We start from the raw sequence: 12,533 nt of genomic DNA on the forward strand, positions 1-12,533 counted from the left end.
AGTGTGTGTGTGTGTGTGTGCGTGTGTGTGAGAGAGAGTGCGTGTGTGTGTAAGAAAGACAGGATCAAAGCGAGAGCTGTGAACATTTTTATTCTGCAGGTGGCAGGAATGGATTTTTTTTTTGATGCAGTGCTGTTGAGATTGTTAAGTTCACTGTGCTAAAATGCATGCTGGTGGAATGAGAACAAACACGGCTGATTTTGATATCCCAACAGGTAAGGTAGACGTACTGAGTAGTAAGTACAGTGTGGAACAAACAGGGTGTACTTGTATGGCTTTATACAGGTGTGACTGTGATAAGTCCCGAAATGTTTTGGTTGTCAAACTGTGACTAGACCTGTTTGACGATACTGATTCAAATCAGTCACAAAATCAAGCAGAGGAGTTACATAACTGTTTGGAGGGACCGTTGTTTTTTATGGTAATATACAGTAATTACCATATTGTATGAAGAAACCTTCAAATACACATAGAGAGGCAGGGCTAAGCGGAGTTAAACAGCAAAAAATATGAGCGGGTGAAACACTCTTCCCTCGCTTGTAGAATCCTATCCAGATTAGATGTTTTGAGATTGTTGGTGAGCCAAACTAAACATATGTTTTGTATTTTTGTTATCCTGACATGATTTTTACACCGAATGGTGCAAAATCATTTCACATATACTGTCCTTCAGAATATGTTTATGTTTTAAAATATACAAAAACTGACCAAATGTATTTGCTCATGTAGATGACACTCATTCAAAATTATTTTGGACACTGGAAATACATTCTTCCTTTGCGCTGTTGATAACATATATCTGTAAGTATATAAGTATATAATGTCGTCTACTTGTACAAATACATTTTTCTTCCATTTCTGTATATTTGGAAACATCTCTATACATATTATATGTACATGTGTAATTTATGTGTTATTCCATGTGGGACATATGGCAACAGAGTGTAAAATGGTGAGATTGAATTACTTTGTGATGGAAAAAACAGACTGGTAGCATCACTAACAAGTTATTTGTACCCTGCAAATATCTGGATGGTCCATGTGTACCTTCAGCCCTGAGATGATTTCACCAGTCTGGCCTGGCATGTGTGAGTGAGTGCATGTTACTCATTGACCTGTATGAGTATATGAGTGTGTGAGTGTTACTCCCCAGCCTTTAGTCTGTCTCTTACTAGTGTTTCTAGAGAGAACAGGTGTGCGTCTGAGTCCTCGGGCAGCAGTGTCCTCAGAGCGTCGGCCAGCTGAAACAGATACTCCGTGTTGCGCCCGCTGGGCCCGGTGGCGTCGACGATCTGGTTGGCTATCTGCTCCAGAGGGGCGGGGCCGAGGTAGTCCGGGTTGTCCTGAGAGCCGATGTAGAGCAGCGCCTGGCTGGGAGGGGGAGTGAGGGGCGGACGGGGGTGAAAGGTCACCGTGATGACCTGGTATCCACCTTTTTCCCGGTGGTCAAGGTAGCGCTTCACCTCTTGCTCCCGGCCCGTGGGCAACTTGTAGGCGACGCCCCACACACACCCCTGAGGCAGAGAGAGGAGGTTACAGGGGGAAACACAGGTAGCATGTATAGGATATCAAATGGCAACTTTAAGGATGGATGGATTACAGGCTAATACTGCTCTAACACACTCTTATTAGGGACAGGGAGAGACCCACTGGCACTACTAATGTTACTCTAAAGAGGATGGGGGAGAGAAATTACTACCTTGTTGATCTGTGCATAACCTGTTCAGCTTTATCACTGCAGGTCAAAATGTGACTCAATCATATTTCCTCATATCCTGTTGGTCCAAAGTGTGTGAGCTAAATTCACACACTTTGGACCAACAGGATATGAGGAAATATGATTTGCAAACAAACTGATAACATCACACTGTACTAGTACTGTTAGTTCAGCCGTGCAGATCCTCCCTTTATTATACACAGTGATAAAGCTGGGTAAACAACAAGTGATTGTCATAACCCATTACAATCATCAATATAACCAAAAATCAATTATATTTCCAGGTAAGAATTCATATATGCTTTTCCCCTTAAAATGCCCTTTGTATAATACATTGGTTTGATGACCTACTATCATACACACCCATTAATTTATGTCATAAAGGTTTATGTCAGTCTAAAAAGGACAGTTAACTCTAGTATGCAAATAAGAAGGTAGGTAAAGTGAACATTCATTATTACACCTGATTGTCTGTTGAAATGTTCAGTTTGTTCCTTTTATTTTATGGCACTTTGCAAATCTAAATACAAGTGCTACAATTATGCTATTTTTCGCAGGGCGGGCATATCACTGTGAACACTATTGGTAGGCATTAAAAAGTGATGTAATGAGTAAAGCTGCATGGCTCACCTCGGGGTCCTCCACTAGAGTCACGACCCGGCCGGGCTGTGGAGGGACAGGGAGAGGAACAGGCTTTACAACTGACTGAGCAGCAAAAGCACACAGAGCAACTGCAGTAAGTGTAGCAGTCCCACAATTACATTTATAGAGGGAAACTATAGGCTACAAATATCACAGCAAAACAGACTATAAGAATGCAATAGGAATATTATAGTGATATGAACAGCCTATAACTTAAGTTCCTATAGGAATAGTATAGCAATGTTATAGTGATACCATAGGAGATAAACAATACCATACAAAATGCCATAAAGTGCGATGAGGTCACTATAACCTCACTGTTAAGCACCACAGGAACACTATAACTCCCTATAGGATTATTAAAGGAACGTTATAGTAACGGATACGTTACTTGGAGTCAAATCAATGTAGTTTCTTCTCACGTGTTTACTGCCGTCGCTCTGCGGGGCCCTAAAGCCAAACGGACTCACCTTCCCCGGTACTCCCCGGTGGTCGGTGCTGCCCTGCCAGAACCGGCGGCTGAATCCTTTAATGTAGCCAATACGCTTTTCCTCATAGGGAAAATCCACTTTCCATATAAGAGACCCGTAACCGAAAACCCACATGACTAGACTCAGCTCGCTGGTTCGTGTCTCCGTTACAAACAAGGACGGGTTAGCTGCATGGCACCTGTCAGACGGCTTTCCGTCCGGCTATAGACCGATAACAACTGATAAAGAGCTTCCAGTAATACACATGTTGTCTGAGACAGGGCAGGTTTTACCTAACTGTTAATAACATGTCGAATCACTGACGCGCTAATATTTATTCGAGGGATAAAAGTGTCAGGACGGGTGTCAAGCCACCCACACTAATGACAACGTCCGGTCAAAAATCGTCACCTATATTGACAAACATAGATTGTAACTACATTTTTAAACAATATACAGTGAGAATAAATAATATACTTGAGAAGGAATCAGCAGAGAGGCTTAATACAATTGATATTTTTTACCAGTCCCTTTTCACAGCATACATTCAAGGCTCTTGGCTTTTATTTTGAAAGCAAAATTACCTCTTTCCGGCCTTTTTCTGGCCTTTTTCTGGCCGGCACTTTTTCCCCGGAAGCTAAATACCCTCGGAGAAGTCTGACGTCATCTATCAAATCGGACATCTGTCCAACCACAGCAGAGATTTCTCCCGGCACACCCCGGAAACGGGCTGGTACTTGGGGGTAGTCCACAGGCCATGTTAGTGAGGGCAGATCACATCCCCATGGCAACAGCAGCGTTGTACATGCTTTATTGCAATAGAAAGTATTCGATAGTATTCAATAGATAGTATTCGATCAGCCTAATCACGGTCGCCGCGGCCATATTGTTGACATAACGCTGCAGCTGTCAACTAGTGACAGCAGCAGCTCTAATAGGAAGCTAGCTACCGTTAGCGTTATCTCTATTGTCTATTACCGTGTATTACAAAATAGCGATGGTGGCCTGCGTTATACACGGCTGTAGTAATGACAGCAATAAAATCCCCGGGGTTAGTTTGTATGCTATCCCTACCGTCCGCAGATGTGAAGGGAAAGAGACTGAGGATCTAAGCCAGCACAGGAGAGATGTGTGGGTAGTTAGGAGAAACAGGCGAAACTTTCTGCCAGCTCCTCACAGCAAAGTCTGTTCACCTCAGGTTTTTTTTGTTTACCATAGGTAGGCATTAACGTTAGCTAAGGGAAGAAGAGTTTGTAAATTGATTGGTCATGATTGATCCAACGCCAATATTGTTAGCTATTAAGTTAACAGTGAACAGTTGTGTGGTGTAACGTTACCTGTTTGCGATCCACCATAAGGCATAAAAGTCAGAGGAGGAGGAGGTGGAGAAGCTGGAGAAGCAAGTACACCACACAACTGTTCACTGTTACCTGTGGTAAAATGAGATGAACAGACGTTGCTGTGAGGAGCTGGCTGAAGGTTTCGCCTGTTTCTCCTAACTATCCACACATCTCTCTCATCCTCTCTTTCCCTTCACATCTGCGGACGGTAGGGATAGCATACAAACAAACCCGGGGGTTTTATTGCTGTCACTACTACAGCCGTGTATAACGCATATGGCCGCGGCGACCGGGATGACGCTGATCGAATACTATCTATAGGAAAATATTTCTCTACGGTAGGGCTTATAGGAATCAGTTTATTACTGATTTACTGATAACTGTTACATTAAAATCAGCCATAGATATGATTCTTCCAACCACTAATTAAATTGTGGAGTTTTCTTTTCCACCCAGAAACAGTAGGCTGTCACATTTATTGTGTATAAATGTAAGAAAAGTAGTAAGCAGTAAGAAAATCTGGAAATGTTTGTAGAATCAGTACTGACCATATCTGTGACCTTTGTCCTGTTGTGGAAAACTGTTGCTTTTGGTTTCTTTGAGTAGATAACAGAAGCAAAGATAAACAATGTATTTAATCAGCTGTATTATTTGAATGATTAAATGTTATATTCATAAACCTATTCTCCTTTAGGATCGTCTTGTAATCGTTTTAATCTCATTCATTTGATTGCATTCTATGCTTGTGTCTTTTGTATTCAATTTTCAATCAAGAAAATACATGTATCCAATAAATAAATAGATAGGCTAAATAAATAAATAACTAAATAAGGACGAAAATCACAGGTAGGATAGGCCGATATCCTGACACCAGGGGGTGCTGAGTTTCCACACTGATATTTCCCACGGTGTAATGTTTCGTGTTCTCCCAAATTATAAACGCTCGTCTGCCATACGAGCACTGATTCAGAACCAAATAAAGTGGACAGCGACAGTCTGGGCTGTAATTTCAGCTCGGCGGACAGCGGCCGCTCTCCCTCATCTGTCTCTGTCACAGCCAGCCGGCGGAGTCTTTAATCTCCCAGCCCCGAGTTCAGAGCGGCGGGCTCGTGACGGCAAGATCGTTGGTTCGAATCCATGGACGGACCGGGGACATGTGGTGGAGCAGTGCTGGAAAAGAGCACGCATGCTCTTTCCACTTTCCCTGGATAAATAAAGGTAAAAGAAATATGCAATTCACCACACTTGAAACCGTTGGCCACCAGCTCTCAACCGCATTCTTTTCTCTTTTTTTTTTCTTTTCTCAGTTTCAAGTGTTCCCACAATTACTGTTATTGAGACTACTTTCATTTGAAGCAGGTCATACTGTAAATGCAGGATTGGCAGCTTCAAATAGTAGCTGAGGTTCCCTTACGATGAAAAAATTTAGCTATAATTTACATTATCACATTCTTATACTGAAGTGCACTTACTGATGTGGGCTTCAGATGCGACCGGGCTATAACAATAATGGTGTGTTGCATATGAAGGGAATTTAAGAGGACTGAATAGGAAGAGCAGTGGGATTCTCTAACTGTTCTTAAAATTGCTGTTAATCAGAGAAAGGAAACATTTTCTTTTTTAAAGTTGTAGTCTGCAGTTCTTACACTTTCCTTAAGCAACGAAACTACTTTAGAACTCCAATCAAATTAATCATTGCTCTTTTCATGGAGAACACTGATGAGGTGAATGTAAAAGCCATTATTTCTTATTGATTTCCCTTATTAAATCTATACCAATCACCAAGGAGGAGATGTAGATAAAGAGAAGCAGACAAGTTAGAGGATTTTTAAGCTTTGAGACAATTGAGATGTGGATTGTGCAAAAAGGGGCTGCAACTCAGTATCAGGAAGATGTGTCTAATATTTTATACATTCAGTGTAATCCACTCTTTATTTCTGATATCTTTCCTCTCTTCACAACATCAACAGAATAATCATTTTAAATTAAATGATCCATTACTCTAAAACAATTAATCTGTGGCAGTAGAGTATGTGTAATTGTCTTTATCGTCATGTCTTTTTTCCCATCAGCCTCACCCTCACTCTCCATAGATGTTCCATTAACTGCATTTTATTCTCACAGGCCGTCCTCCTCTCTGACCACTTACTGGCCCAAAGCACACGCTTTGCTCCCACTTGGTTTTCCCAGTGCTCCCCCCTCCTCCCCTTTGTGTTTGTTGTCCGACTCCCTAGCCGTTCCTGAAGCTTCTTGTTCTCCAGCATGTTCACTCTATCCATTAGGGAAGTGACCAGGATATCTTTTTCCGTCATCTTCTCCTTCATCTTACTGTTTTCTACCTCCAGTTGGTCTCTTTCCCTGTGGAGGGTCCGTCTTTCACTCGACAGCATCTCCTTCAATGCTCCATTCATCCATTCAAGATAGGTGATCCTCTCCTCTGTCTGTTGTACCCTTTCCTGCAGTGTCTGTCTCTGTGTGGCGCTTTCAAGGTCCAGATCTCCCTTCTAGTTCTTTCCCACTTTGCCTAGCAGGCTTGAAGGGTACTTGAGGCATGCTAATCCCTGCTGGCCCATTTAGCATATTTACTTCTGACTTTGTTATAGAGCAAGCTCATAGCAAGCTACTCCTTTTCAGCCTGGACCACCATAAGGAGCTTCTCCCAGTCTGTCACCGTCAGGCCTCAAGGTCTTTACCTCCATGACCTGCTCTCTCTGCCTCGGCCTTGAGAAGAGCTTCCCTCAGTTTGCGGATCTCTTTCTTTTCACCCTTAACCTGCAGGATGGATGGACCATCCAATATTTAGTTGTCCTCCAGCAGTGTTGGAGGTCTGTGAGACCCAACCAAAGGTCTCCTCCATGTTGAGACCCCCCAGCTGCACTGCTCCTTCAGAGACAAGCCTTGTTAACCTGTGCCTCAATCCCAGCAGCCATACTGGGGAATCTCTCAGTTATGGTATGACAGTCTAAAACATGCAGAGCAGGTACAGTAGAATGGGCTGTTTTACCTCCAGCCTGTTTTCATCATAAACTGCTCATATGACTCATGAGGATTCTCTTGCTCATTTACAAGCTTGGTAAAGTCAGTCATGTCTATCAGCACTGTTTTATGCACCCGGGGAGTATTGGTGTTGTTATTCTGGAAATTGCCAGATAAGCAAGTCATTATTATCATGCATTTTGTGCTTTGACTCAACTGAGTTTCAAACCCCGAGATTGCACAGAAAATGATTTCTGAAATAGGGAACCAACACAGAATTTGAATAACACAGAGACTACCATGTCTACATTGGCATGATAATGGAAAAGCCTGTTATCCTCAGCTATTACAGACATGATAACAGAGATGATCGCATAAAAGTTTTTAGAGATGGTATCATAAACAATGCTGCATTCTTCTTTGTGGTGTCAGCAACCAACGCCCCAAAATTTGCAGTCCACATGAAGATAGAAGGTTCGGTGAATACATATCTACTCTGCATTTTGTGTGTGAGGTTGACGTTTCTGCCAAAAGACCCTCTCAAGAGAAAAAAAGATGCTTGCCTTGTGAAAGGTGCTTTGACTGAAACATCGACTAAACAATGAGAGAAGCAGAGGTGATGTGTGTGGAACCTTCTCTCTTTCTTTATCTGGACAGTCAGCTTCTAGGTTTGATTCACTACACCACAAAGGAGAAAGCAATCTGCATGTTATTCCTGTTCTTAATAAATGAAGGTTTTAGACACCTAAATTAGGTCACTGGTAATATCATGTTTTCTTTTTGATTCAGAGCTGAGTCCTTGTCCCTTTTCTCCGACTAACTTTTTAGAAGATGATCTGCATGTAACAACTGATTGTATTTTTTACTAATGTTCAATTGTTTTCCTCTATATCTTTTCATTTGAAATTTGAAATGTGTATTAGAAATTGGAGTTTTTTAAAGTCAAAATTTGATTAAATGTCCAATTTGTAAAATATATCTTCCAACTTGCATTTTCATCCGTCCTGGGTCTGGTGAGTAACTACAAAGACACATATCACTCTCCTCACTTGGTACTGACATTGCTGAAGGGATTTAAGATTTTTTCCCCCTAAAATTGGTATAAAAAAGGCTTAGGTCCAGTGACTGCAAGGCAAACTAGTAATACTCTAAAGCCTCCTGAGGCATAACCAAAGTCTATAACTTAATCAGCTTGTCTGAGTGAGACCCGTGAAGTAAGTGTTATTGGAGACTATGATCAGTATCGACTTGTTTTTTCTATGACAGCTTTAGTAATACATGAAGGTGCTGTCCTGTCCAGCTGCAGGATTCCTCAGTGGATTATTACTTAACAGGGGAACCTCACACTAGTTTGGCAGATTCCCACTCACAGTTCAATCTGTAAACTGGGTGTTAAAACTTAATCTTAAAATAAACTGCTGAGAAAAAGCAGCCATTATGTTGCAAGTTTCTATTTAGATTATATTGAGGGTTTGGTGCAAAAGGGGCATAAGTGGCATTTTTGCCCAAAATGAGTATTATTATATCATTGGAAAGCTCTTGTTTAGCTCTATCTGATGATCAAAAGAACACATTTGTAATCATAAGCAAAAGTGAAAAGCCTTAAATTAAATTAAAGGGCGTAACTGCACTTAATAGCTTTTTATCTATATCAATTTTCTAGTATATCAAATTTCTGAATCTTAATCTCTGTAAGAGTATGAATGGTTTCTATGTTTTAAAAAGAAAAAAGATTAAAAAAAAAAAAAGATGCAACCATTTAAAATTATTCTGCTATAAAATTAGGAAAATGTCACCTACGCCCCTTTCAGTCTAAACCATTGTTATACGGGAAATAATAATTAGCTGAAGTTGGTGCTATAGTGCTTATAGGTGCAATAGTTTTTAGTGTTGGTGCTATAGTGTTGGAATGATGGAAATCCTCAAGCAGCGTTGAAAATCTGAGTGGTCCTCCCAGCCGGCTTGGTGCAGATAGAAGCGTTACTGTTTACTGTTCAGGCAGAAGTTTGGGGGGAAAGATAAAGTCCTATCACTGTGTAGGCAGATGTTTTGAGTTGGAAAGAAGGCCAGCATGGTTAAGTCTGAGGCTTAGGAGCCGGAGCTGAGTCAAAGCCAATGCCAGAGCCGAGCTGGAAGAGAGCTGGAGCGGAGTCAAAGTGGATCCAGGGCCAAAGTGGAGTCATAGCCAGCATCAGAGCGGAGCCAGAGTCGGCGTCAATCTGGTTGAGGAGCCAGGGAGGAGTTGGAGCCGAGATTGAGCTGATGCCAGAGAGGAATTTGAGCTAAGTTGGAACTGATGCCCATTCTGGAGATGAGTAGGAGTTGATGTCAGAGAGGGAGTCTCGCTTTTGCTGTGAGAGAGAGCGGGAGCTGATGACGAATAGGACGATGAGCGGAGTCTGAGTTGCGTCAGAGTGGAACCAACCAGATAATTGCTGGAGAAGAGCCAGAACAAAGCTGCCGGAGTCTGAGCTGAAGTCGGAGAGGGAAGTGGAGTGGTGGAGGAGTCAGGGCCACGGGGAGATGGAACTGAGGTGAGTAGTTTGTAGGAGGTTGTGAAGATTGAGAGTTGTCTTTCTTTTTCTATTGTGTTCTTTTTTCTGCCTTTTTAATGATGTGTTGAATATAAAATACAAGTATAGTGTAGAGTTGGAGATGAAAACTTGTGCCGTCAATGAAGATGTTGAGCCTGACAGGTGAAGAGGATTGATTTGATATGATGAAAGGGAGTCTATCACTCTCTGGTTGTAGACAGACAAGGAAGGATATTGAAATTCTCCTATTTCCCACTGAACTTTTTGCTCCAGACACTTAGCAGACTCACTGCTGGTAACCGGGGAAAAGGAACATTTTCTCTTTTTAATATTGTAGACCGCAGTTCTTATACTGACCTTAAGCAATGAAACTCCCTCAGAACTTCAAATCAAATCAATCATTAATATAATTTATTCCTTGGTCTTAATGTAATCAACAGAATCTTTGCTCTCTCCTCTGAATCAAATGAATCATTATGCCAAATCAAATAATCTACTGTGGTAGAGTACCTGTAGGTCGGTCTGGGACATCTTGAGTGACAGTGTTGTCCTTGTGTCTTCTTCCATCAGCTTCATCTTCTAAGTCCGGTTTTCTTCCCTCATTCTCCATATTTGTCCCATTAAATTTGTATTTTTCTCCCAGGCCTTCCTCCTTTCCGACCTCTTATTGGTGCAAAGCACATCCTTTGCTTTGCTCCTCTCTTTATGTTCATTCTCCAACCTCCTCAGCTGTTCCTGGAACTTGATGTTGACTTTATCCATTAGGGAGATGATATAATTTTCTGCCGTACTTTCCTTGAGATTCCTCTTTTCCATGTCTGGTAGCTCTCTTTCCCTGCAGAGGGTCAATGTTCTACCCAACAGCATCTCCTCCAATGCTCCATTCTTTCAGTCAAGATAGGCAACCCTCTCCTCTGCCTGTTTTACCCTGTCCTGCAGTATCTGTCTCTGTGCCCTAGGTTTCCTTGTTGACGCCACAAGTCCCAGAGACTGTGCCTGTTTTCCTCCCAGTCCTTCTTAGTCTGGGTCCAGGCCTTATTCTCTGTCACCTAATCAACAGAGCTTTCAAGGTCCAGATCTCCCTTCTTGTTCATTCCAGCTTTGCCAGGCTTGAAAGTCCTCATGGCCATGAAGGTTTCCGTTGCTGGTCAGTTACCATTGTCACCTCTGACTCTCTTATATTTCATGGCAAACAACTAAGCCTGAGAGATTCAGGCCTCAAGGTCTTTATTTCCATGACCTGCTGTTACCTCTCTACCTTGGCCTTGCAGATGTGTTTCTATTTATGTTCAATCTGCAGGATTGACTGACTAGCATCCAATATTTCTGTGCTCTCTTGCTTTCTCTATATGGTCAACTAAATTAGGTCACTTCTAATCCAATTCACTTAATATAATGATGAAAAGAGGCTACATTTCCCTTTTTACTGTTGTTTGCTTAGCTGACTACTGTATGTTATTTCAGTAAGTTGTGCTGTTGATCATGTTTTGTCTACTCAGCTGAGTATAACAGATGTTTGTATGGCTTACAGAGGACTGCTTTCTATAAAGGTATGGCAGAAAGAGCAATTATCACAATAGTAGGCCACCTATTCTTGCTGCTCATGATCAAATGTTTAGCTTTTCTATTTTGCCAACATTCTTCTTTCTCTGCCTTTTTCTCCTAATGCTTTGTAATTGAAAAATACAGTTTAATCATATTTTACATTTATTTTGACAATTTATTTATACAATTAACTGATTGACTGATTGGTGATAATAGCCTACTGATGAAAAATAGTAACTAAATCCAATAATTAGAATCTCTATGACATAACATGACAACTCACATTTATTTGCACCTACATCTTTAACACTGCGATGTTTGGAGGCAAGTACCCAGTGTAGTGGTTTCCATAATATAAATCATTTTTTAAAGTTGTTTTAAGCAGATATTGTGTACCAAATACTGGCCAAATACCTGGCTGTAGGCCACCATTCCACCAGTGTATTGCAGTCCAGCTCAATAGGCTAGATGGTTACTGTTCCTCAGGGTCTGTTAGTCTAGACTCAGAAACATGTTCACTTCAGTTTGCCTCTGAAAATATACCAACTATCTCAACATATTTTAATGGCCCCTTAATTTGGAAACCGCTCCAATCCATAATGAAAAGCTAAAGTCCATGCATGGCTGTATGTGGCCGATTACAGTATGACATTCAGACATTTTCTACCAGAGCCTTAGTAGTGGCTAGGGCAATCACTGCTAATGAGCTAAGCATGTTCCCTCTACTTTATTTCCCTTTATTTCACCACTGTCTTTCATCTTATTTCATTTCATTGTGACAGTACATGTAATAAGTGCTGGAGTGGGGACAGAAATGGAATGGAACCAGTATCCAGCTTGGAATGATGAGGTGGCCATGACTGTGTGACGGGTCAGATTGGAAATTTAGCCAGGCCACCAGGGAAGGTAATTGTTTTCCAGGGAAGGCAGGGGTTACATGGGGTAGCTAAAGGAAGAAATAAGGAATGAGAATGGAGACGGGAGGGAGGGTATGAGTAGGTAAGCAACATGAACAGCCATCCTCTCCTCCTCCTCTGTCATTTCTATTGCTCTGTCCCTCCTCCCTCTCTCCTCCTGTTCCTTGTCCTTAGTCAGATCAGATAAGAGAGGATGTATTCATTCCAAAGGTGCTATTGAGATACACATCTCTGATAACTATGTGTGCGTTCATGTGTGTGTATGTGTGTGTGTTTGTGTGTGTGTGGATGTGGACGTGTTTTTCATGACAGTTATGTGAGCTTGTCATCCTGCTCCTCTAGATCAATGGAGCACAGTTGCCTAGCAACCTGCTGATCGGAGGAAGGAGGCG

At 41.7% G+C, this 12,533-nt stretch overlaps 1 protein-coding gene across 1 annotated transcript; it reads right to left on the reverse strand.

Moving 5' to 3' along the window:
• Positions 1–107: 107 nt before the first annotated feature.
• On the reverse strand, positions 108–3,138 carry chac2 (ChaC, cation transport regulator homolog 2 (E. coli)). The gene is made up of 3 exons (XM_071523979.1): positions 2,830–3,138; positions 2,348–2,383; positions 108–1,514 (listed from the first exon to the last, which is right to left on the reverse strand). The coding sequence occupies exons 1-3, from the start codon at positions 2,962–2,964 to the stop codon at positions 1,143–1,145; spliced, it is 543 nt and encodes a 180-aa protein (XP_071380080.1). The 5' UTR covers positions 2,965–3,138; the 3' UTR covers positions 108–1,142.
• Between the last annotated feature and the right edge of the window lie 9,395 nt (positions 3,139–12,533).

Source organism: Centroberyx affinis, unplaced genomic scaffold (genome assembly GCF_046629955.1).
Source record: "Centroberyx affinis isolate AG114_WGS23_722 - 3 ecotype Tasmania unplaced genomic scaffold, CSIRO-AGI_Caff_v1 ptg001131l_1, whole genome shotgun sequence".
Lineage (NCBI taxonomy): Eukaryota > Metazoa > Chordata > Actinopteri > Beryciformes > Berycidae > Centroberyx > Centroberyx affinis.